We start from the raw sequence: 27,613 nt of genomic DNA on the forward strand, positions 1-27,613 counted from the left end.
GCAATCTTGAGAGGAATCTGTAAGAAGACTATTGGACAATCTCAAATTCTTTAGTAGTTGAGAAATTTCGGAGTCTTGATCGTCCAGTAAGCACTCTTCCAAGGCTTGTATCCAATAGCTTTGAGCCCTAGAGACCGCTGCACTAACTACAGCAGCTTTGCATTGAGCACCTGATGCCTGGAATATACGCCTGCAGGAAGTCTCAACCCTTCTATCAATCGAGTCTTTAAGGCCGGAGACTCCTCCAATGGGAATGGTTGTTTTTTTCGACAGCTGAGCTATTTGGACGTCAACCTTGGGGGGCTCATCCCAACGCTCTTCACTCTGGAGCCTGAATAGGTGTTTAAAATGTCTGGAGAGAAAAGCCCTCTTCCCCGGGTATTTCCATTCTCTTTCCATAAGTTGCTTCAGCTTGGGAAGAACAGGAAAGCCCTTGATTTTATTAACCTCTTCGTCCGATACAATACGAGTCACCTCTTTGGTGAATTTCCGAAGTTCTTGGGGAGGAAAAACGGCCTCATCCTCTTAACTGAACGAAGTAGTAGAGCCTGAGGACTGAGAGATTTCACATGATGATAGCTCCGATCTGGAAGATGACCGAGATCTTTTGCGTTTGTGGGAGGATTTACTTGAAACCTTGGACTGAGCTTGAGCTGCAGAAACCTGAAAAGCCTCAAAGGTCTGTGCTAGGTTTTCCTGGAACCATCCCAGGAAGGATTGCAAGTCTTTCTGCTTGTCTTTAGAAAGTTGCTCTGCCGAGCAGGCATTACACATCTTTTTCCTGCATCCATCAGGAAGAGGGGTAGCACACTCAGAGCAAGCCGCATGCTTTGATTTAAAAGTGGCCTTCCTAGGAATGGGAGCAGGTTTCTTGTCTTTATCTATAAATATATATATATATTAGACCCTGTTGCCAATATATTTATAGTGAAACAATTGGACCCTACCCAAGCATTTCCTTGAGTTCTACTCTATGCTCCAAGCATACAATCACTCCCGCTGCAACCACACCAAAAAAAAATAAAAAAAATATTTGCCACACTGACTGCAGATCAGGGGAAGACAGAGAGTCAGGTCAGTATAGTCTTCCCTCCTTCTGACTGCACCGTGACATTGAGAGGTCCTCTCCCCTGTAAATCATCCCCAGAGTCCCTTTGTCCCCTCATTCACTAAACCATACCTATCTTTTACTTACTCCCTGTAGTTCAGATAAACATATGGAAACAGCACATGTAACTGAATAAGACATAAAAACCCTGTATATTTGCAGGTATACAATAATAATGTTTGGAAACATAGCATTGCAGGTATAGATCAACAGAACACACAAACCCAGTATTGTAATATATGACTGGATGTGCCTACTCTGCTGCTAGAGCTTAATCGCCTTCCTAACATAGAGGAATCAATTATTTAACCCATTCACTGCCAGGATTGTTTAGTACTCCACATATTAAATGTTTTTTTACCATATATATTAACATCAGGCCCATACTGGCCATCGGGCCGGGCCAGTCTAGCTGTAGGAAGCCAGGACACCACCTGGTGAAACTCGTAGAGAGTGTATTTGGTTGTCTGTTTCTTGACACTTTACTTGCTGCAGGAATAAATAGAACTATTTAATTTTTACTTATCCAGAGATACTTCAGAGGACAAAACTTTCTTGGGCCAGAAACCAGTGAGAGGAAAATTAAATGTCTTGTGTTATTTACTCTGTTTTAATTTGCATATTTTATTAAAAAGGATTAGTGGCACTAAATTGTGACTTCAGGCATCCCGTGTATGATGACTTTTTAGTGTACTGATTACTCCCAATCCCATTACATAAGATTCTATATTGTATTATTTGCCGAGCACCGATGTTCACCCAGTACACATGGATGCAGAGGAGTTAAGATTCTGTCTATTTTATTTATTTCCATCAAATGGCCACCAAAATACTCAGCACCAGGCCCGTGATGCTCTTAATCCGGCCCTGCCTCCAGTGTGCATCAGCCATTTTAAATCCAGTTTGTATCCACAGTGTGCTCCATCCTTGTGCAGTTTTATTTGGCTACACTTGTTTTAAATGGTGTCGGGAACTGGGTCCATACAGATGACTGTAAAGACTCAGAGCGCCCAAAGATTGTGTTCAGGAGTTACGGTGCAGTAGCAGAGTTGGACAGGGCTTGGTGCAGGGCGACAGCACTCTACCGGAGGGCATCTAGGGTTGTGCAGCCACATACCAGCGCCCTGATATAGCAGCGGATGATGACAGAACAGAACTTGGAGATATATCCTGCAGGCACCCTGGAGCAGGCATGAGACAAAGCACTGGAATCATGTGCAGGATACTACAGGCTGAGAATAGGGAAGCTAAGCAGAGTATATAGCAGAAACATAGCAAGAAAGACAGGGAGACCAAGCAAGAACCATAACCAGACAAGATATACATAATACAGGGCACAACAGGGAACAAGACAAGGAATACTCAAGATCAGACATGAACAGGACAGGATACCCCTCTACTGGGGGTTACAAGACAGGACACCCCTCTACTGTGGGTTACAAGACAGGACACCCCTCTACCAGGGGTTACAAGACAGGACACCCCTCTACCGGGGGTTACAAGACAGGACACCCCTCTACCGGGGGCAACAAGACAGGAAATCCCTCTACCGGCGGTTACAAGACAGGACAGCCCTCTACCGGGGGTTACAAGACAGGACACCCCTCTACCGGGGGTTACAAGACAGGACACCCCTCTACCGGGGGTTACAAGACAGGACAGCCCTCTTTCCTCCCCGGATCCAGGGTCAGCCTCACTTGTGAGGCTTCCGTGGATGCTGCAAAGCCGCGGATCGTGGCGAAAACATATACGGGCTTTGTCGTTATTACATTGCACTGCAAGCCCGTATATGTAAAAAAAAAAAAACCAAAAAGAAATACCCAATTTTTTTGGGATTTTTTCTGCAAGTCATTGGGCAATAAGTAGCAGTAGCGTTTTGCTATTTCAAAACCATTTTTTCCCCAAATCTGGTCATTCTGCCCCATGTGCTATTTCGGGTATCTTTGAAACCGGCAAATGCAATTTACCCCATCACACCATATATTTTTGAAAACTAGACACCCCAATGTATTTCAGATCCTGGTATTTTAACCCTTTCCATGCACTAATTCTACCACCAGCCTTTGTCAAACTTTATGGTAGTAATTTTTTTTGGTATTTTTTTTGTCACACACATTGTACTACAGGCATGAATTTACCTCTCCTGGTATATGTCACTGTCAAACAACACGCCAATATGTGCTGAGCACAGTGATACCTCACATGCATGTGTTTGTTGCGTTCTTTGGGGACTAAAAGGCATTTTTTCAAATTGGAATTTTGACATGTTAAAAATTCTGCCCACATATCCTATTTGGGATATCTTTGAACCCGGCCAATTCAATTTACCCCATCAAATCAAATATTTTTGAAAATTATACACCCTGGGAATTTCAAATGCTGGTATTTTAACTTTTTCCATGCACACATTTTACCACCAGCCTTTGTCACAGTTTGCCGTTGTATTTTCTTGTGTGTTTTTTCCACACGCATTTTACTTCAGGTATGAATTTACCTCTCCTTGTATATGTCCCTGTCAAAAAACACCTCACTATGTGTTCAGTAACATCTCCTGAGAACAGTGATACCTCCCATGCATGGGGTTATTTGAGAGGTAAAAGGCCACCTTTGTGAGGTGTGCATTTTTTTTGGCATTTGGACATCTGGTCAGTCTGTGCCCATGTCCCACGCCAATATTTTAACTCCTTCCATGTGACAATTTTTGTGAAGATATAGCGCTATTTGTAGGACAGTTGGCGCTGCCATCTTGTGAGTGGTGGCAATGCCATTCACTGATGGCAATCCAAGACGATCGGGGTAGGGGGGATGTGTTGCTGAATGCCTCGATATCGAGGCACGTCAGCAACATCAATTATGCATAGGATCACTCTCTAAGCTGCTTTAGCTGGCCATTTTTGGGGGGAGGGCTTTCCTCCCACGATCCACGGCCAGCCTCGCTTGGTATTTAACAGCAGCCCGTACATGTACGGATTTTGTCACAAATGCATTGCATCGGGAGCCCGTACATGTACGGCTTTGCGCAATTGGACATTCCTTATATAACAGCATACTAGCATTTGCACTGAGCACATTGCTGGCTTCTGCTGTGAGGGGAGAATCCAGGCTGTCACTAGATTTCCTGCCACTACAACAAAGTCAGAAGGTACCGGTATGTCTTTCTGGGCATCTAAGCACAAATTATAAGGAGGTACTGGCACATCCGTATGGTTAAATATATTTCTAATTTGGTTGTAAATTCAGTGTCCTGCACCATGGGGCTGCATGTGTTTATCTGTCAGTGTCACTGTCTAACCAATGTCCTACTATTACTGCTGTAACACTTTCTTTATTCTGAGGGGTCAATTCATCAAAATCGTCCAATTTTTGGAGAAATTCAGTCCCATAGCATGCTTCACAATATGTATATTCATTGGTGCTGTGCTGCTGTTGCTGGTGTTTCTGCAGTGCAAAATTAAGTCTGGATCTCTTCCTAAACTGAGATGCTACTGCTGTAAGGGAAAGGGGAATCCAGAAGGTGTCATGGGCCTCCCCCTTTGGAAATACCCCTTTACATTTCCTCATCGTAAGGAGGAGCTGAAAACTTCTTCCTTTTTTCCCTCTATTTGTATCGGTTGGATTTAGAAGCCATTGTAATGATAAAAACATTGAAATACGTACCACTTCCATATTGCAATATGTATTTTTCTTATAGCGATAAAGCGCTGAAAGTATTTCTTCTCTGACGTATATAATACCAAAGATCCATTAGACGTTGAGCTTACTTAGTCTTTGTGAAAGGATGTTGGCGTGTTTCTTTGTTAACACAGTAGGGTCTCATTAACCTGTGTGAAGGAAACCTACTTCTACCGACTGATGCATAAAAGGCTTTTGGTAGACCTAGGGCAGCAGCAATGGTAAATACCCAAGTGACTAGGCCTAACCCTCCATGCTGCTTGTCCCTTCTACTGGGTGCCAGGATTTAACATCATATCCCTGAGCTCCACTTTTAAAGACAAGTGAAGGGAAACTTTGAAGCACTGTGCCAACTACACACAGCACAGCATAGTGCTTATAAGCCAGTTGGGAAGAACCTGCCCATTGAGTAGTGGCATTGCAGGGAGCCTATGGCACCCTGTTACATAGAAGAGGGCTACCATTCCCATGGGCCCACCACCCTAGGCTAAGGGACTAGTCCTCATTGACATTTATTATGGGATTCAGCCAGTTTACCTGATAGCGTAAAGAGGAATACTATGCAAACCCTGCACAAGAACCCAAGTCATTACTGTACTCTTTAATTAACCAGGTCTGTATTATTTTTTGAAGGATGGGTGGATCACTGGATCCAAAATTTTCTTCTGGAGTCATACTGTCCGAAGCAATATGCGACCACTTTCATGCCTTCAGGGCTACAGGCTCTTCTTGGTCCTCCTCTGATAAAAGGGAAACCACTCAAGTCTTCAAAGGAAGGTAGGAGCACAAAAGGACAAACCACCTCCGGCAAAATGCAGAATTTTTTGAAATATATTTTAGAAATTACCAGACCATTTCTGTTGTATTGGTTTCTGTTATAGAGAAGTTTTGCATTTACTTATGTTAATAATTTATCATATCGCGATTTGGGGTTACCAAAAACACGACAAAACGTATGCATAATGGAAGCAAATGAACGAAGGTCTTGCACCAACAATGGTGTCTGTTTCTCCAGTTGCACACAATGAAAACTTTCCCAGATTAGAATCCAAAGCGTGTGGAAAAACTAAAGTTTAACAAATACTGTAGGTAAAAAAAGGGGTCAAATGATTATAGTGAAACACAATGACATACTTTTGTGGGGCTGGTTTAGAATTGATGACCACTAATGCATCTACACACATTACATAGAAAGTATTCAACGTGTTTTAATATTAGCTGTTAAGTTTCCAAAACTAAAATTCTGATTGAGGTGATTTTTTAATTACAAGTATCTTTAGCTAATCACGCAGCAACACAAGCATTAAATGCAAAAACTACTTTAAATCCTTTATACTGAAGAATGGAGATCCACACCTATGCACAAACTGACCCCTGACATTAATCCACCCAGCGGATTTGTTCAGGTTGTTATAAGCTGTTCTTTTCTCATCTTTCATCTTTAGTGTATAACATAGAAGTATGCTTTTAATGTGTTTCTAAGCTTTTGAATGCTAGGTTTAGATAAGATTAGCAATCAACCGGTGACTATTTAAATACTATTTTTTGGTCACAGACATTATACCACTTCCCGAATATTTCATTTTTGTGTCAGTGATAAGCTAGCTTGTCACATTTTCAAGGAACATTAAAAAAGGTGTTTTATTGTTCCCCTTTAGTTTTTGGTTCAATATAAAAGCATATTATATATAATTTGCCAGAGTACAGTACATTAGAGGAAAACTGTGGTTGAATAAACAGAGAACAAATATGCCAAAAAGGTCTAGAAAGGGTTTAAAAAAAAAAAAAAAAAAAAGAATCGGGGACCCCTGTATTTATTAGATATGATTATGTACACACATTTATCTTTGAATAGTAAATGTGCAGATTTCTCTTTCCTTAAAGTTATAATTGTTATCGCTGATTGTTCCTCTTCCTACATAACAGCACTAAAGATGCCCAACCCTCCTCCTTGGAATACACAAATAAGTTGTATACAGGTATACTTGCTTGACCACTGTAAACAATTCTGCATAAAGTCATGTTCTACCTTTGAAGGGAAACTGTCACTATCACAGGATTTAGCACAAGTAACCACACACTAATTGTAACTACCTTTAACTAATGATTATTTAGTTTAATTTTGATCTAATTTCAAAGATCTAAAGTAGTCTTATTTCGTATGATTAGGTTATCACCTTTTTGACCACCCTCACAAAGGTTGCCTGAACCACTCAACAATCATGAGCTTAACAGAGGTATAAAACGTTACTGTGCTAGCAGTGGAACATAAATTAGAAAATTTGATAAACAGGATTTATTGGCTTAATTAATGCAAGCTTTCAACATTACTTGGGTCTCTTCTTTAGGTGGATACAAATTTAAGGGGAGGGATTTAAAATGAGCCTTAATGTTCATATTTTCTCAGTCTTCTGCCACATTCTTTAACATATCTATGAGGTGTTTACGCCAGCTATGTCCACCATAAGGGAGCCATCACATCTAAGGTAAAACCAAATCTAAATCCAGCACATCTGTAACTAATAATTACAATCTATAATTAAGAGAGTAGATTGTGTAATCTGCCGGCTCAACCGGACCATCTGCCGTCTCCTGGGTGCTTGGGTCTGGCATGTTGCTGACAGAGTGGATGGAGGTGCTGGGGATGACCCGGTTGGCATGGTCCATATTGGTACCAATGACAAAGTCAGTGGAAAATGGAAGGTCCTAAAGAATGATTTCAGGGAATTAGGAAGTAAACTGAAGCAAAGGACCTCCAAGGTAGTGTTTTCAGAAATATTACCTGTGCTGCACGCAACAGTAGAAAGGCAGGAGATTAGGGAGGTTAATACGTGGCTAAAGTCATGGTGTAGGAAGGAAGGTTTTGGCTTTTTAGAGCACTGGGCTGATTTTGATCTTGGGTACAATCTTTATAGCCGTGATGCATTGCACCTAAACGGAAGAGGGTCTGCTGTGCTGGGGGACAGGATGGCTAGAAGGTGGGGAGGGGATTTTAAACTAGCGGTAGGGGGAGGGACACAAATATGCAAAAAGGAGATGGCACAGAAAGGAGATAAGCTTTAGATCAGAACAAGGGGTGGAGATGGAGGGAGGGGCAAGATCAGAACAGAGGAGGTATGTCATAGTAATACAAATTCACACAAAACACAAGACTCATTATAATATGAAATGTATGACTATTAATGCAAGGAGCCAAAATAACAAAATGGGGGAACTAGAGCATACACTAAGCAATACGACAGGCATAAGGGAAACATGGTGGGATGAGAAGCATGACTGGGCAGTTATGACACATTATTCATGAAAAACAGGAAAGGTGGTGGGGCATGTTTGTTGGTCAACAATGAGCTAAAGTCAAATATTAAGTAAGTAGAATGTGGCAAGGAAAATGTGGAAGCTTTATGGGCACATAAAATTTGATAAACTAGAAAATGAGAAAGTGATAGCCGAAGAGAGCAAAACTACCCCAGAAATTATTTTAGTACATAAATTCTAAAAAAAACTAAAATAAAAAATGAAAATGTAGGTACACTGAAAACAGAGATGAGTGTGTTAGTTAATGAGGAGCAGGAAAAGGCAGAAACTTTAAATAACTGTTTTTCCTCAGTATATAGTAAGGAGGAATGGATATGCAAAAGATTCCTGCAGAAAAATTGTGATTGGATGACTCAGAACAGGGTGCTACAGCAACTAAAGAAAGTTTAATCTTTCGGGATTCTTTTCTTTCAGGAATTGTACCAGAGGATTGGAGGAAGGCAGATGTGGTTCCTATATTCTAAAGGGGTTCAAACTCTTTGCCTGGAAATTATAGATCTGCGAGCTTATCTTCTATGCCTGGGAAAGTATTTGAAGGGTTATTAAGGGATAATATTCAGGAATTCATTCATGCTGCAGTGGATATAATCTACTTGGATTTTGCCAAGGCTTTTGACATGGTTCCACACCATAGGTTAGTATTCAAACTGAAAGAAATTGGTCTAGATGAAAATTCTTGTTCCTGGGTAAAACATTGCCTTAATGAAAAGGGGCATTAATTCACGGGATAAAAACATAATTTTGCCTTTTTACAAATCAATGGTTTAATCAATGGTTTACGAATCTATATGCGGATGATGTCATCCTCTCCCTCACCACGCCAGAAACATCTTTACCCGCAGTTATGGAAAACATCAACACATACGGTCACCTGTCATATTATCATTTAAACAACTCTAAAACATAAGCTCTTCCTCTGAACCTTCCCCCTCAGCAATTAACATCCTTGAAGTCCCAATACCAGTTTGACTGGCAGGTAGCTAGTCTAAAATACTTGGGAGTAGAATTGTCATACCCCTTCTCTTCCCTATTTACTAACAACTACATCCCCCTCCTTGCAACTATTGAGTCAGACTCTGCGGAATATGTTAAACATGAAGTCTCGTGGCTGGGCAGAATAGCTACTTTAAAAATGTTCATATTACCAAAAATTCTTTCTTTATTCAGGACATTGCCCATACACCTCCCTGAATCCTTCTTCATTAAAATAAATAGAATTCTGTCACGTTTTGTATGGGCTGGGAAGAGACCAAGATTATCAGCTACCATTATCACTAAATCAAAACTCGCTGGAGGAATTGGGATGCCTAATATTAAAGGTTATTACATATCTACTTTGATAACTCTCCTAAAACAATGGTGGTGCGATACTTCTAATTCATATTGGGTCCACATTGAAAATTCCTCGGTATATCCCTACAAAATTAGTGATCTTTTACTACTTCCAGCCTGGAACCTTCACAAGCCTCCTCTCACAAACCCATTAGTAAAAGCCTCATATAATGTTTGGCTGCAATATCATACTGCTTTAGCTTCCTCTACGGTGCCCAACCTTAGGGAACTACCGTTGTCAATAATTCAAGCCTCACGTCCAGGACTTGAATTAACTAACTGGTCTTTATGGGATATATCTCATGTCAAGCATATATATGATGCGAATGGATTAATTTGAAACCATTCGACGCACATATAATTTATCCAATAAGGATTTTTACAAATATCTACGTATTAAACATTTTTTACAATCTTTGACCCCTTCCTCTTTGCATGTAGATAACTTCACTCTCAAATACCTCTCATCTGACATGAAGGGATTAAAACCAATATATACTCTTTACACTAAATCTGATAAATGTAATAAAACGTATCCCAAAAAACAATGGGAAAACGATATAGGAATAAATGTAGCCCTTCAAGATTGGCAGTTAGCTTTTAAATGTTCACATAAAGCTCTTCAATGCTCCTCACATGCAGAATCCGCCTTTAAGACAGTATCCCGTTGGTACTATACTCCGGATAGGATAGCTAAAGCTTTCCCTAACTCTTCAAATAATTGTTGGAGAAAGTGTGGCCAGAAGGGAACCTTATACCATATCTTATGGAATTGCCCTCTTACACAATCATATTGGGTAGAATGTAAAAGCCTTCTTTCTACGATATTAAACTGCCCTATAAATTGGTCGCCTCAATTAATTTTACTTTTTCTAGGGATACAGAATGTTTCCCCACAATATCGGGAATTATTCTGTATCATTTGCATTATTGCAAAAAACACTCTTGCAAGCAAATGGAAAACTGTGGAGATTCCCTCTATTGATATAGTCATTCCCAAACTAAATACTATATATTCCTACGAAAAAACTCTAGCTAGAGGTTCCGGCAACACAAAAAAATTCTCTATCAGATGGAAACCATGGTATTCTTCATCCTATTGTATAGATATTTGAGGTTCTTTAGTATATTTAAGGATTCCAGACCAACTCTCTTCAATTTAACAAATGCTATCTGTAATTACACTCATCCTCACTGGTATGGCATGACAACTATTAAAACTATTCACTATAAAATACTTGAGCAGATATACACTTTTGATTTTTAAAATTCACTCAGGTATACTGTTCTGTTCCTCTTCCTTTACAGGGAAGTTTTCTTGTTTATGTTTTTTATTACCTTATAACGTTAAAATGTAACTGAGATACATGCTTATCAAGATGGTTTGAATTTTCACTGTAACGACAGCTGCGACTGTCTTGGTTTGATCATAACTGACAGCTGTGACTGTCTCCCATATATTACTATTTGAGTTATTTGTACTTCTTATTTCTTTGAAAATTAATAAAAAACTATTGAAAGTAAACTGCATGACAACATTTATATATCCAGTATATTTTAAGCAAATGGTCCCTTTCTTTTCCGTTATACCTCACTGAAGATTATATTGAAATACTCTAAACAACCTAAATAGGAAGTTTTAACACTGTCTTTCCATGTGTGTTGCTTTAGTAGACTATGCATGGGCCTCTAGCACATTAAACTGGTGACATCCTCATGGTTCTTCTTAAGTTATGCTTGTAATTATCTCTGGGCAGAATGGCGATTTAAAATATCTTATGCAGCAGCAAAATGAAAATACAGAAATCTAAGAGCCTTCATCTGATTTTTATTTAATTTAGTTTTTGCACAGGGAAGAGAAAAGGATGAGAGACGCACATTGAGAGGTAGAGTGATGGGATCACCAATGAAAAATATACACAATATACAGTACACATACATATATAGATCTATATAAGGAAATATCTATATATAGATCTGAGTGTGTGTATTATATGTATATTTCTATCTGTGTATGTGTGTGTATATATATATATATATATATATATATATATATATATATATATACACACACACACACACACACACATACATAGATATACTGCGATACACAATTAGAATTATTGTACTGACAGCAGATCCTCAGTTGTACCCAAAATCATATCAAAGGTCTTACAGAAATGTTAACCACCCTCTAATTCACAAAAATGTATTCACACAACAGAAGTCAAAGAAATTAACTAGAAACGCGATTAATAAAAACCAAAACATAAGGCAAACAGCATCCTCCACCCACCGTGTTGCTCATTGTGGGTGTTGCAAGATGGTTGTGAGGGCTGTGGGGACTTACTATGCTCTGCAGGTCAAAAAAAATGGAAACTCGATAAAAGAAGCCACTATCAAATATTCTCAAGAGTTACTAATGGCAATCATTTACACGAGGCTGTGTTTTCAAATAGATTTTAAATGTATAAAGTATACTGCAAAATTCCATATATAGGAATGGGTGACAGCTTGCGGTCATATGGATATTTGAAAGGTATATCCATAAAGGTGTGAGTATTTGAAACCACATGGTTACCAAGTACAGTAACCTAAAAATCCCTGTGGTAAAAGGAGATACCCCACAAAACATGTGGTGCATAGCTTCATTATCCCCTTGTAAGTTAGACCTGCAGAGCATTAATCTGTCCAGAGAAGTCAGGACCAGGGTCAGTAAGGCATCGCTGCAGGTAGAGGGTAATAACAAAAAGAATGGAGCTGGAGCAAATCAGAAAAGAACAAATATTGCCACGGTTTCTCAGAAGATATCAGGACTACCCTCCCAATTTTGCCTCTCTTTGCACTCCCAGTATGTGCCACGAAATATGTGTGTCATCTCTTTATTTACGGGATCCATCTTCCGTTCAAACCACATAGGCTTATACGTATCCACCGGAGAGCCTGCGAGGACAGAAATTACACAATGAGAGCTGTGCAATCAAGTTATATACTAGTGAGGCACAAGTTCATTCGCTTCCACTCTTCGGCGTATCATTTGTGATTTTTCGCAGGTAGTCTGATAAATGAACAATCTTCCTAGAGATTAACATTCTAGGAGGTAGTCTTAATATCATTTATATCACCCACTGCTTTACTGGCCTGATGTTCTAAACAGTAAATCATGTTCAGGGAGTAAGTCAGTGTGTCATCTGTGATCTGGATGGTTACACAGCATGAGCTGAAGCCAACCCCAGTATAGGCCTGTTGAGAGGACTTACCAGCCACAAAAAAGGTTTTCACAATGGTTGCAAGGACCAACATATTAAAATGACAGAGAGTTTGAGCAAAGCATTGGGATTTGTAATACAAACCTTTACAGAACACTATTTTAGGGCACTCATCAGGTTGTTCATTTCCCACTCGTGACCTCGTGCTAGTATTATGGATTTAAAAATATTCTCTTACCATCTTCTCCAGCTTTCTCCCTCTCAGCCTCTCTTCTCCGCCTTGTGCTTCTTTGTTTCTCCTCAAGTCTCTGTTTTTCTCCATTGGCTTCATCCCAGTTGCCATTCTCCATCAGTCGTTGGTCGGGCCTCAAACGGCTGTCTGTCGGGGCAACACCATCCTCAGGAGCATTTAAAGACAGCGCAAGCTCGGAGAAGTAATACATGTATTCTGCATTTTTCCTGTAGATACAAGTACAGAGGAAGTGACCCTAAATACTTTTTTCTTAATGGGGTGAAACATATGTTGAGAGGGTCACAGGAGGGTGAAGAACAGTAGATACTAACGGAAGAGGGTTTCGCTTCCACAACAAAGTCCTACTCTCTGGGGCTTTATCTCCCCCGTTTTCAGACCCGCTTCCACCTGGCGACACTGGTACGCATTCCATACGCTCATCCCAAGTCCCCATCAGGGTGTAATGCACACGGCCTGTAGCATCCATTACCTCCCCGGTTACCTGATACAGAGGAACAGAATAACGTGATAAAGGTATATTCATGCATTTGTGAGTTACGAGGATAATGACTACTTACTTTGCGCGCCACATCCCGGGAGAAATAGCTGTATGGTGCAAACTTAAGCTTACACTTATCCCCAGTCTTATGATTGATAATCTCTATCTCTCCTGACTGTAAAGATAAGGATGGTAAAAATATAAAACTTCATGAGACAGATTAGGTGGAAGTCAATGCCAGAAATAAGGGTTATTATTTTACCTGGTCAATCCACAGTTTCCCAACAATTATGTTGTGAACAGTGGTGGTCACTTTCTTCCACGTGTAATGATTCCCAGAATTATTAAATATACAGTGTATGGTACCTAGGAAAATTTAACAGACACATAGTAACAGAGTTTGACATTTATTCACGCCCACTTGTCTTTCCTTCATCAATGGAAATATTGCGCTTACCCAACGGCATGATAGAAAGGTATTTTCCTCTAAATTTGCTAGTAATTTTTATCTCTTGCCGCAAGGTCCAGCCATGACGAGACTCTGCATGGTGTGCAGCCGCAGGGGGGTGATGACTGACCTAAGGGTAAATCAAAACTGGGTGTTTGTAAACTAGACGACACAAGGGGGAAAAAAAAGCTATGTTATGATACATTGCACACAAAGGCAAGCGTACAGAACCATCCTGGAGAACACACAGTTTTAACACAGTTAAAATCTTGACTTGTTTCTTTATCGAGGATCTCTTATCAATTCTTTTAGCCAACATCTAGGACACCCACCTTGGACTATAATCCTCAGTTCCGCCATCAAAAATCTTGAGGCCCAGAACATTCTTAACACCTGGACCCCAATTCAGCTCCTATCAGACCACCCCATGCCCATCCCACCCATTGCTCTGCCTTAAGATCCTCCCAAAAGCCCACCTTATGAGAACAGAGGCAAGTCTAGGGTTAGTGGCGTCTGAGTTAAGTATTCTTCAAGGCATACACACTTAAACACCCACTCACTCTACCACCACACACAAATACAGACACACACACTATTTCTACTGCTCTTCCTCTCCCAGGCGCCACTAAACCTAGGCTCCTGACACTCCAACACCACACGATAGACACACTAACACCAAAACACTCATATTGTTTTGCACATATTTATAATAACTAAGGAGGAGGTTGGTATGAGTTATTTATTTGTATGGTATAGTATAAGTTGTGTGTGGTCTAAGAGTGATCCTAACAGATCCTGTGTGCCTACGCAGGGGACCTGGATCCTCCTGTCTCACCACCCCCCATCATACACACACTTACCGGTGCTTTCTGCTGTGTTGCCGGGGCAGCGGGTTGACGTCTACGCGATCCGCGTAGACAACGTCCGCCGCAGCCGGAAGGAGGTGTGGCTAGCAGCGGGGGTTGTCTGCGTCCGTCGCGTAGACCTTCCCCGACTGTCAGAGATCAGAGCTCCCCGCACCGGTGCGGGGAACTCTGATCTCTGACAGCCGGGGAAAGTATACGCGACGGACGCATACAAACCCCCGCCGCCAACTCCACCTCCTTCCGGCTGCAGCGGAAGGCGACATCAACCCGCTGCCCCGGCTGGAAGCACCGGTAAGAGAGGGCTGAGAGGGGTGAGAGAGAGAGAGTGTGTGTGTGTGTGTGTGTGTTAGTTAAATGGGGGTATAGGGTGTGTGTGTATGTTAGATGGGGGCATAGGGCATTTCTGGAGTGGCGTTAAGGGGGCATTTAATAGAGCACTCTGCCTCCTGAAATGCCTTATACCTCCCTATAATGGCACTCTGCCCCATAATATGCCTTTTAACCCCCTAAATGCCAGAGTGGCATATAGGGGTATAAAGCATTTCTGGAGGCAGTGCTCTATACAATGCCTTTTAACTCCCTTAATGCCACTCTGCCTCCTGAAATGCCTTATACCTCCCTATATGCCACTCTGCCCCATAATATGCATTTTAACCCCCTAAATGCCAGAATGGGATATAGGGGTATAAGGCATTTCTGGAGGCAGAGTGGCACATAGGGGGTCAAAAGGCATACCATGGGGCACAGTGGCATATAGAGGGTTAAAAGGCATATCATGGGCCACAGTGCCATATTGGAGTGGCATACCTGGGGGCAGATGTGCGTAACTGGGGGACAGGTTGGAAAATACAAGAAATAAAAACAAAACAAAAAATTCTCAATCATAGCTTTTATTAAAAAAAATAGTTTACATGAATTAACATTTACTGGTAAAACTTTTTTCCTTTGGGGTCGTCTTATATTCAGGCTTTTTCTTTTTTTCCCTAAGTTAATATTCAGATTTTGGGGGGTCGTCTTATAATCGAGCAAATATGGTACTATACGAATGTTTTTGTTGCACCTACCCCTTATATTTTAAAGTGTGGAGCACAAAGTCCATATTTTAGCTCTAAGTAAATATATATATATATATATATATATATATATATACATACATATATACATACACACACACACACACTTAAAGAGGATATGTATCAGCTGTAACTAAAAGGGGATCGATATGACATGTCTACTCTACGAATGTAGAAAGAACAAATATTGTATATTTAGCATCCACACAATGTTTAGGGGGTATCAATTTTAGCAAATGTGAGTTGAAAATCGAATCAAGAGCGATCTCTGACGAAACATGGCGCCATTAAAAGCAGTTTAAGTGGTCGATGAGGTTAAGTGGGAGGGACTGTGTGTAGGAGGGTACATATTGACTGATGGGTAGTGTCAGACACCACTAGGTGTCTGTGTTCCGTTAAGAGAAGGAGCCCAATATGCAGGACGACCAGAGGAACAGAGAAGCAAAACTGGTAAAGTTCGGACTCATTTTACTAGGTAACAGTCCAGGGTCAGGATCAAGCACAGGTAGGCACAGGTGCAGGTAACAGTACAGGTGCAGGCACAGGTGCAGGTACCGGTACAGGTACAGGCACAGGTATAGGTGCAGGCACAGGTGCAGGTAACGATACAGGTTCAGGCACAGGTTCAAAATAGGGCAAGGAGCACAGCACTTGGGACGCTATGTAGCACACAGAGCGTCTCAGAATATCTGAGCACTGCTGAGAGGGAGCTTGGGGCATTTAAAGGGATCACAGGTGTGACGTATGACGTCAAGCCTGTAGATCCAGCCCTAGTACCGCCCCTCACACAGTCTCTAGAGGGAGACGGCGTTGGAAACACCGCCCCTCTAGTAATAGCCTCCTCAGTGGCACCTCCCACCCTCTCCTGCACACAGACGGCAGAGGAAGGAGGTGTCAGAGCGGCGTGCAGAAGTGCCGCCCCTCTCTTGGCACCCGACACCGCTCCGTCGCCATCTTCCCCAGCTTCCCCGCATGGACGTGGGGAGTGAAGAAGCAGCCGACCGAGAGGCCCTGCGTGCCGGTACGTGCATGACAGATGGAATGGCTGTGGGGTGAGCTGGAGAAGATGTGGTGACTACTACAGCAGACATTTTGTTCCCCTGTTCCCGAGTAGTTTAGTTGGTAGACAATTGCCCATTTATGCTACCAGCCAAACCTGTAATTTGCGAAGTTAATAATTTTTATTACTGTGACGGAATCTTCCGCCACTGGGGCTTTCGGAGGGGACTGATGGCTAGCTTCCTGCCTGCAGACAATGGGCCTTGACATTAGAAGGGGTTCTGTTCTTGGGGAAGTGGGTACAGGGACCCACTTTCTACTGATTTCCCCTATTGTATGTTTTACCATATTTCCCACACAGAGACTCTGAACTGTAAATGCCAGCGGGACATCCTGGTGTAAGAAGGCGGCTGATTATCTGGGTTGTGAAGAAATGTATTAATGTGTTAGGTGCTAGGTGTTAGTACTGCCATTCACTGTCCTTTGTGTACCCCCTACTGCTGTGTATATAATAACTAAATAGACAGCCAGTAGCTGTTAATCATAGTTACATAGTTCATAAGGTTGAAAAAAGACCCAAGTCCATCAAGTTCAACCCTTCTACCTAACCTTTCTATTCTTGATCCAAAAGAAGGCAAAAAAACCCTAATTAAGCTACTTCGAATTCTGCCATCAGGGGAAAAAATTCCTTCTTGACTCCAAGAGGCAATCGGATTTCTCCTTGGATCAAGAAGCTCTAAAATATTAATATTATTCTATTTATATCCCTGTATATCGTGCCTTTCTAAGAAAATATCGAGGCCCCTTTTAGGTATCTAATGTATTGGATAACACCACCTCCCTTGGAAGCGAATTCCATACCTTAATTGTTCTCACTGTGAAGAATCCCTTCCTTTGTCGTCTATGAAACCTGCACTCTTCCAGTCTCAGAGGGTGACCTCTTGTTCTTTGTATATTTCTGTTAATGAACAGGTCACTGAAGAGCTCTTTATATTGGCCCTGCATATATTTGTATAATGTTATCATATCCCCTCTGAGACGCCGTTTTTCCAGTGTATATAATTTTAACTTTTTTAGTCTCTCTTCATAACTAGTATCTCCCAATCCCCTTATTAATTTCGTAGCCCTCCTTTGCACTTTTTCTAATTCCATAATGTCCTTTTTAAGGACTGGTGCCCAGAATTGTACCGCATATTCAAGGTGAGGTCTTACCAATGACCTGTAAAGAGGCAAGATGATATCCTCCTCCCTTGAATCAATACCTCTTTTTATGCATGCCAAAACCTTATTGGCCCTCGCAGCTGCTTGCTGGCATTGCGCACTGTTGTCAAGTCTGTTGTCAACCGTTATTCCTAAATCCTTCTCATTGGTAGTTTCCCCCAAGGATATTCCATTTAAAGAATAGGTTGCATTTTTATTATTTTTACCATAATGCATAACTTTGCATTTCTCTATATTGAACCTCATCTGTTAGCTCTGTGTCCTAGCCATTGTTTATCTCAATTCAATTATATGTCTAATCATTCTATGTCTATCTCCCCAATTAATGTAATTAATTCTCTTGTAATTAGATCCTGTGACATTTGTCTTGACCCTTTCTTACTTGTATATATAGTTCGTGTGTTTGGTTCAAATAAAGTAGTTCCTGTTTTACCTTAAAACGAGTTCCATCTTGTTATTGGGGTAAGCCTTGGTGCTGTCCTTGTCAGGACAGTAAAGCGATGTATTGCTATGTTACAGTGCCACCGAGGTTCCCGAGAGGTTCTAATTCCTGGTGTCGCCAACGCTATTTCCACTTAAGGAACCAAGCCTTGTATTCCTGGTGACCATGGGCAGAAGGAAGCAATGTCTGGCGGGCGTACCCAGTCCGGGTACAGGTCGTTTCCGTCACAATTACCTTTCTATCATATCAATTGATCGTCATTGATAAATATTTGGGCCAAAACCAGTCATTTTACTGGGTTAGCACAGTAACTGCGTTCATGGGTTGGGCAGAGCTGGCGGCAAGCTACTTTATGATGAAGCATGGGATAAAACCACCACTACCAGTGCAACCACACCACCCTTGAGGCTACCACTGCTGTAAGCATTGGCAGCACTCTTCTGAGCGGAGGGGCAACAAGCAATGGCACTGCCAGATGAACGTAGCAAATCTATTTTTGCCCCAGCAAATAGTGAGGAAGAGGAGGGAAGGTGTTCTCTTCCAGCACAAGTATACCTTACTCTGCCTTCTGTTGGGTACAAGGGATCCATTGGGACAACTACACCCCCTGGTACAGAGTGCTATGTTTTCCCAATTACCCGAGACTCTAAAGACTGTGGTGCTCAGACACAGATACGGAGCACCTGGGTTTTGGGAGTGTCGGTTTTGTGTGTGTCCTGTAAGTCCTCACCCGGTGGAGAGTAACATACCAAAGACCTCCATGGCCAGTATTTGCACCAGGACCTGATATGCAGCAGGTTTCAGCCAGAAGTCAGGGACCGTGTTTACTATATTCCCCACAAACTACAATAGCGACTCCCTACTGAGCTGAGCCAGGCCGAACACAAATACTGAGCTGTGTGCAAAGGAGGGCCTGATGGAGAACTATGTAAGGTTTGCTGTGACTATTGTATGTAAATTAGCCCTTTGTACTGTTTAAATACTGCTGCTTCACTACTGCACCTCTGACTTTCCTTTCTCTGGGGGGGACTTTTTTTTTTATATATAAAATTCTATAATATTGGGGAAATTCAGTCCTGCTCCACATGGCTGCATCATCTGCTAGTGTCTGCCTGCCCAGTGCTTTATTACTGCACCCCTTTGACCATTCTAACCTTTTAACTTAAAATGGATGAACTTTAGCATCAAATGTGTACAGTTACATTATGATCTTCTTAAGTGTACATGCAAAATAATTTTCAAATGCATTTGCCCAGGAATTATACCCATCACAGACCTGCTCACAGAGGGAGCGATACCCGTTATCCTCCATCCGGTCCAGTTCAAAGGTTTCTCCTAGAAGTGGGTTGAAGGGCTTGCTGGTGCGGAAGACTGTGGTGGAGTAAGAAGAAACTGTAAAAGCAGCAACTAGACAAAGCTGTTCAAGAGCACTCTCACACTGAGCTCCCCGATCCAGCAGGGTATGATACTCCAGGTCCTCTGTCAAACGCTGGAGCATGGAGAGTGGCTCATTAAAGTTCACCTGGCCAGGAAAAAAAAAACAACCATAAGGGATGATGCCAAAGGCCTTGCTATACCTCTCAAATGATCTTATAATTGATAAGCATTCATATGTTCTACGGCGTGGGTTACCAACAAGCAGCTCTCGGATTGTTATGAAGACAACTCATAAATCATGGCTAGCAAAATATCAATGGGGTTGTAGTTCCTTAACAATTAATTTAACTGGCTTCGGTCACCAATGAATGTTAATTTTATAGAGTCCTCTCACATAAACAGAGCAGTTCAGAGACTGGCGTGTTTTTTGTAGTGAAATATGAGAAGAAGCTCCAAGATGGTTTGTACCACTGTCAAACTGGACCCAAGTCCAGACATTACCATTTATGGTTACAGTTATGGTCGCATGATTTGTATAAAAGATACAAGGATGAAAAAAAAAAAAAAATCAAATCAGCGCTGAAACCAGATTCTTATTGACCATCATCACACACAAATGGGCCAAAAACTATTTAGATACATTTTTTGGTCCATTTTTAGGCAACAAATTTTGTTCCCTGCCCGTTTGTTTTGGCCGGAAATGTGTGCTCACATTCACTGTCACAGTCATTCTCATTCACATTGTCTAAATGCTTCCCTACTTTATCTGTCAACCACTTCCGCATGTTTATCTTCTATCTTTCATCTTCTCCATTCAATTCAATCTCCAATCTGCTATGTTCATTTTTAGTCCACATCTCCGTGGACATAACCGAGTGGAAACTTCTGCCAAAACAGCGGCTCTTGCAGCAACATCCCCTCCCTGATCCTCCAAACAGGGACAGAAGACTTCACCACAAGCGCTGCCGTTTTGGCGGAATTTCCCACCAGGTTATGTCTGCTGAGATGCAGAGAAAATAAACACCTTTTTTTTTTTTTTTTTTTTGCATAAGCCTCTAGTTGCCCAACGTTGGGGTGAAGTCATGAAGTCATATCCTGGTTTTATATCTACTGTTGACCGAGGACTACAGCCTGCAACCTAAAGTTCAAGATGGGGCTTGCATTTTGGGATGTGAAGCACGGTGGGAGCGGTTTAGTTTCTGAGTGAACGTGGAGATACACAGCTTTTTGCTTCAATTTTGCCTGATTCGTTGGTGGTCTGGCCTCATTTTCGTGGCTTTGTATCAATCCCCAAAATCTAAACGCACAAGTCTATTAAACACTGCTATATGCTTGTTTAATCAGGATATCCCTTTTCCCATTTTAAGTGCACACCCACAATTTGTTTTCTATTTTGTACATTTTGTAAAGTATAGTCCTACAAATAACACATAAATGGTATAATATAACATATAAATGGTAAATATGTGGAAAGACAAACCGAAAGCATTTTCCCCATTAACAAAAAATAAAACTAAATAGTTTTTGAAAGGTCCTCACACGCCCTTAGTAAATGTTTGTAGAGACACATACATGTAAATTTGCACATGCAGCCCATGTAGGCGACATACGGTAGGGTAATCACACATATACCGTATTTGCCCGAATATAGGCCACACTTTTCCCCCCCACATGCAGGACATGCAGTTCCGGGTAGAGAGCAGGGTTAGGATAGTCCTGGCAAGGGAGATTGTTACAGCACATCGTGCAGACTCGCCGGCAGCGGAGGTTGTTTACGCTCGCCGGTGAACGTCTGCGCGATTTTCTTTGAAGGAACCGTTACTCATTCATCACTTTTGCCTTCCATCTTGATGCCATGAATCTTTTTTACTGGTGCCCCCATCCTAATCTTACAATCATTTGCAAAATATTCATATGCAAAGACCATTCTTCTTTGGGGTAGTAACCCTTTGCTTAGCCTGTCCATCAGAATATTTTCGCTCAATTCTTCTATGCCAGGCACTGCAGTCTGGGAAACCATATACACCAGTGTATTATATTATATATATAATAATAATAATAATAATATATATATATACATACACACACACACACACACACACACACACACCACCGCTTTGGTATTGTCTGGCTGGCTGGCCGTGAATAGAATACCAAGGACTAGATGAGCGCCCCAACCAAATAGAGAGGCATCTGTGGTGATAATTTGTTACTGGATTTAAACATTTTCAAGACTGCCTGCTGCAGATTCTGACATTATGCCTTTACCCAAGGAATGGATGGAGTAGGGACTGTTAACAGACCCAAACTTCCCATTGCGTATCTGATCCAGCATTTTGAGACCTGTCTGAAACTGTAGAATTCTGTACCAGCACAGATTTGGTGAGGCTTAAAATCCAAGTGTTGCTCTAGAAACCTGGATAATAAGATGGCCTGGAATGTTCTTTTTTTTAAGCAGTCAAGGTATGGTATGGTGTGGAGGAGACCTTGAACTGTAAAACTGTTAGGGATACGGAGACCAAGTCCAGAAGAATCATCCAGCCCCCTTCTTGAGAGAATATGGCCTGCCCTTCTTTCATGAATATGTTGATAAATGTGAGTTTTAAAACACAGGGCGAAAAGAACCATCTGGTTTTGGACCCTGGAACAGCCTGGAGATGCGTTTTATGGACGTACCGGTACGTTACCGGTACGTTACCGGTACGTTAAACCATAACTGCATGCCATCTCTCTGCTGATTGATTCAGACAACAGAGGAGAGTAGGAAGTAGGAAAATGCAGATGTATCGCTACAGAACTATGTAAAATTGTGCACATGGTGATAAAAACAAGCATGCTAATTATACATTCATTAGCTGCTTATATGGGAAATCCTCTATGGAGAAAGATTTGGGAGTACTCATCGATACTCGGTGCACAATAAAATAAGATGCCATTCTGGCTATTGTAGACATTGCGGTTTAAAACAATCAACTTTAGCGTAACAACGATCCAGGGAACAAGCTGCTTTTGAGACAATAATGGATAAAAAAAATCCATTCATTTGGATCAACAGTTATGATATTGGAAGAGTTTTTTTTTTTTTTTTTTTAAACATCAGTAATGGTAACGGTGAGCACAGAAGTCTTGTTTTGGCTATGTTTCTCTTAGAATTAATTCAATAACTTAACTACCACAAAACTTTCCACCTCCATCCCTACTACTCATTAATTTCCGATTTCTTACAGGTGTCTGCCCCCCCCATACCCACCGGCATTGGAATTTTGCTTAGCTCTTTCCCTATACAATTCTTCATGACACTCCACAGATTAAGGCTGTAGTTAGGTTTGTACGGGATCCTTGTGCGTCTTTCCCTTCTTAGATCCTCAGAGGGTGGGCGTACCTGTTGGAAACACAATAAAATGCCAAAGGTTGGAAAATGGTGCGTTATGTTTAATCTATCACATTAAAACTGCTAGAAAATAAAAATCAACTGACTTAAAATGGAAATAGCATTTCTTTTTGAATCAGCATTAGAGTGACGGTTCCTAGAGTCACTCTACCCCTCCACTATTGTTGCCCTGACTCCCAGAGGACTATTTCCCAAAGTGTGACCTGATCGGACCACGGACAGGCTCCGGGGCGTTCGTGAGTGAGAGCGGGACTTTCACTCCCGTCGCTTTCCTTTTCTCCTACTGGGATCAGGTTGCTATTTTCACTGTATCATCTTTACATCCCTGGGAGTCTATCCTAGAATTAGCGGAGGGCTGAGTACATCGACCACCGAGTTAGTTAACTCCGAAGGCCAGCGGTACCTAGGACTGTTTCCTATGGAACTGTTTACAGCTACCACCTCATGGGCGGTCCGCTGGTTCTTCCACTCGGTGGTCCCGGGACTTTCCTGGACTCTCCTGGAGTCCTTTCCTGTTGCTTTTTTTACGGTGGATTATCATCCTGAAGGGAGAAGTCGCTCTTGGCGGAGAGACAACTTGAGGTCCCTGGCCAGTCCGTCACACAGGCAATTCAGATCAAGCAGTTTATAAAATTCTGCATGTGATCATTGTTTTCCTTACAGCGGTCAAAAGTATAAATAGTCTTGGTATTGTATCTAAGTACTTGTAATTCTGAACCTTTTTTTTTTTATTGCTTCAAAGTATTGAATTCTTTTCCTTGCTAGAAAGTTATCCGACTTTTCATCTGGAGTGTAATCCCATAATTACTACTGAGAAACAAATTTACTGTTCTTATATTAAAATATTCCTCCTAAAGGAAGAGAGAGGAAGGGGAAAAAATGCTTGCCCCTCCAAACTGCCTGCCCTCATTGTTTTTCCTGCCCTACTTCAGGTAGGAGCTCACATTTCTGGATCTCTGGAGGTAGATTTCTTCTTTTTCTCTTTTCCAATGGAGAAGGTTCCTGGTGATTTTTAGGTGATAATCACATCACCCATGCACATCTTCCAGGAATCTTGGAATCACTCCATGCACCACGGCTCCAGGAATACACCACTTGAAGGGGCAGAGGCCATTTGGAGACTATGTTCTTTTTCTACCATGGATGAGAAACAGGTTGAAGAGACCCAGAGGGAGGCTCCTAGGAAAGCCTCTTCCAAAACGAAGCATTCGGTATGCCTTTTCTGTAAGCAGCCCTGAAGTGACTGCAAGTCTAAAGTCTTCTCTTTCTGTTCTGACTATAATGGCTTGTAGAACAGTATTGAAGTTGTGGGCTGCTAACTCTGCTTCTAAGAACATACTGTCTGGGATTTGTTTCTACTGGAAGGATTTGTTCGGCAAAGATCTGGAAAATTTGTTGGAACAGTAGTGGGAACAGTAGTAGACACTAGATTGGGTTAAGGGATTTGCTTGGATATCTCACGTTTCCCCAGACAGGTAATGACTATGCTATGAAGGATGGTGGCTCTGACCAGACGTTGTTTAATCAAAACGGGATGGCTCAAAGGCATCTCCCTTCCCATTTGTGTTGGATTTTCTCTTTGGTGCTGGCTAAATTTCTATTTTGTAGCCAGAGGTCTGTCATTGTGGGCTCCATGCTGGACAGTGATCTCTACAAATGCAAAACTGCACGGCTGGGGAACATGCCTAGAGAATCGCTTTATGCAAGATTATATACAGATTATCCATTTTTGGACTTCCAGACCACTAAGATCTGCTTTCCCAGGGTCTCCATCAATCTTCAGCACTACTTCTGTTGATTGCCTGGAGATTGAATATGTTCTCCTGCTCGGACGTAGACATTCTGTTGGAAAGCAGGAAATTAGACACCAGAAAAAGGTATGCCATTTGGAAGATCTTCACTGAATGGTGCTCCCTCAAACTCGTCATCTGTCAATTCTTAAAGCTCTGATTGCTCCATTTGGGCTTCTCCAAAAGGCCTATGCCCAGTTACTATTAAAGCACACATCGATGACCTAAAACCCTTCTTTGACTTTGCCTTTCACTCTTGGTTCTGTTTATTTATGATGGCATTATCCAGAATTGGGCTCAGTCGCAGCCTCATGTGCCTCCTTGGGATTTAATGGTGATTTTGAAAAGCCTTATTAAGCGCCATTTGAGCCTCTTTGAACCTCTCTGTTTTCTCCCTTTTACGGTGGTGTTTCACGTGACAATTGCACCTGCCTGGAGATTTTCTTCATGTTCTCCATTACTATGGATGTCAGCACAGTACTTCATTTATCACTGGGATTTACTCATAACACTTCCTTTTTTCAGATTTTCAGGACTTTGTTTTACCATCTTTTTGTCTGGAACCTAAGAATGCGAGAGAGAGGGCGCCGCATTTCTTGGATGTTAGAATATCCCTAGAGATGTATTTGAAGAGGACTACTTGGCTCTGCTGATTCTCCAACTTGTTCATTATGTGTGCGGCTGGAAAGGATTTAAAGACTGAAATCCGTCAGCAGGTGGATAGTACAGGGAATCCAGGAAGCATGTTCTACGAGGTCTGTAGCAAGTTCATGGGCTGAGCTAGCAGAGGTTCATCCAGTTCAGATATGTAGAGCACCTGTTAAGACCTCTCTTCATACTTTTGTCAAGCATTATAGACAAAGTCTCATCTGCTGAAGAATCTATGTTTTGTAGCTGGATATTGCGGTCTGTTACACTTTATTTTTTCCCACCATTATATCTTATTGAATATCTCATATGTTCAGCACTGCTGGAGTTAACAAGGGAAATGACAAGCCCAGATTTTCACAATCACAACATAATTAGACATTCTAATGTAAATAAATCTATGTTCATTATTTTTGTGCCTATATTCTTCTTGTTCCTTAATTACTTAACCAAGATCTACCATTTTACAATTCTATGAAGTTAGTAGTAAAACATGTGAAGAGAGACTTAGCAGGATTGATGTCAGTGGTAAATACAGGTTTTAAGAGGATGCATAACTAGAATGATATGGAAGATGGATAAAAAAAAAATCGTACTGGAGAAAAACAACATACCAAGAAAAACAGAAGGACATAAGAATCTTAAGATTTTCACTCGCAGACTAGAAGCAAATGGAGGAATTCCCACTGACACAAAAAGGTGAACCTCTTGGTATATCGTAGGAACAATTGCTGGAGAATAAAGAACTAGGGTCTAAGAACGCAACGATTCCTGCAAGTTTCTCACCACAGATGAGACAGGTTGACTATTGACATTAAAGTTAATTTTCTTTATCTTGCACAACTCGCACAGTTCAGTGTGTGTGTGCATATGGGATGAGTGCACAGATATGAAGGTATCAACACTTACAGGTTCTTCTATAATATCATAGCTTGCTGCACTAATGTTGCTTCCTGATCGCCTGCAGAGAGAGAGATTTTTATTAGAATTTAAAAGCTGGAAGAGAGCTTAAACTAGAAAAAAAAATACAACAGAAATAATAGACCTGCAATAAATTAATATACCGTATTGGCTCGAATATAGGCCGCACTTTTTTCCCCCACTTTAAGTTTTTAAAGTGGGGGTGCGGCCTATATTCGGGCTCTAGCGCCCGACGCCCGGGACATGCAGTCCCGGGCGCCGGGCAGGCAGCGGGGTTAAGATACAGATCCCCCGCAGCGGTGCAGGGGACCTGCATCCTTCTCCCCGATACGCTCAGACAGCCTCCCCTGCCAGCACTTCCCACGGGGGGGGGGGGTGCCGGCACGGGAGGTTATCTAAGCGTTTTACCTCTGCCCACCCCCGACTTACCGGAGCAGACTCCCGGGTGTCTTGCGGGGCCGGCGGGAGACATTTACGCAATACGCGCATGCAACTTCCGGTACCGGAAATTGCATACGCGTATTGCGTAGATGTCCCTCGCCGGCCCCGCAAGACACCCGGGAGTCTGCTCCGGTAAGTCGAGGAGGGGGGGGCAGAGGAGGACAGCGGCAGCGGATCGCGGGGAGGGAGGACAGCGGCAGCGTATCGCGGGGAGGGAGGACAGCGGCAGCGGATCGCGGGGAGGGAGGACAGCAGCAGCGGATCGCGGGGAGGGAGGACAGCGGCAGCGGATCGCGGTGAGGGAGGACAGCGGCAGCGTATCGCGGGGAGGGAGGACAGCGGCAGCGTATCGCGGGGAGGGAGGACAGCGGCAGCGTATCTCGGGGGGGGGGAGACAGAGTGGCAGCATGTTTTTTTTGGTGCTTTTTTAAAGAAAAAAAACTTTTTCTTTAAAAAAGCACCAAACTTTTAGGGTGCGGCCTATATACGGGGGCGGCCTATATCCGAGCCAATACGGTAAATCAATAACTATTAAAAGAATGTTGAAACCTCTGAAATCAATTATACTTAGTAAACTTTTTTCTTCATCATCTTTTTTTTTTTTTTTACTCGGGTTAAGGGAGAACTCC

General features: G+C 42.0%; 1 protein-coding gene across 1 annotated transcript in view; it reads right to left on the minus strand.

Annotated features, from left to right (window-relative positions):
- Window positions 1–11,235: 11,235 nt before the first annotated feature.
- The window catches only part of OSBP (oxysterol binding protein), a 40,656-nt gene continuing 24,278 nt past the window's right edge, over window positions 11,236–27,613 (minus strand). The window contains exons 6-14 of the mRNA XM_053450059.1: window positions 26,532–26,583; window positions 23,044–23,175; window positions 19,693–19,938; window positions 13,825–13,945; window positions 13,630–13,733; window positions 13,447–13,542; window positions 13,201–13,370; window positions 12,875–13,095; window positions 11,236–12,370 (exon numbers count right to left, since the gene is read on the minus strand). Of these exons, the coding sequence (XP_053306034.1) occupies window positions 12,228–12,370; window positions 12,875–13,095; window positions 13,201–13,370; window positions 13,447–13,542; window positions 13,630–13,733; window positions 13,825–13,945; window positions 19,693–19,938; window positions 23,044–23,175; window positions 26,532–26,583 (1,285 nt within the window). The 3' untranslated portion in view covers window positions 11,236–12,227. The remainder of the gene's footprint in view (window positions 12,371–12,874; window positions 13,096–13,200; window positions 13,371–13,446; window positions 13,543–13,629; window positions 13,734–13,824; window positions 13,946–19,692; window positions 19,939–23,043; window positions 23,176–26,531; window positions 26,584–27,613) is intronic.

Source organism: Spea bombifrons, chromosome 11 (genome assembly GCF_027358695.1).
Source record: "Spea bombifrons isolate aSpeBom1 chromosome 11, aSpeBom1.2.pri, whole genome shotgun sequence".
NCBI lineage: Eukaryota > Metazoa > Chordata > Amphibia > Anura > Pelobatidae > Spea > Spea bombifrons.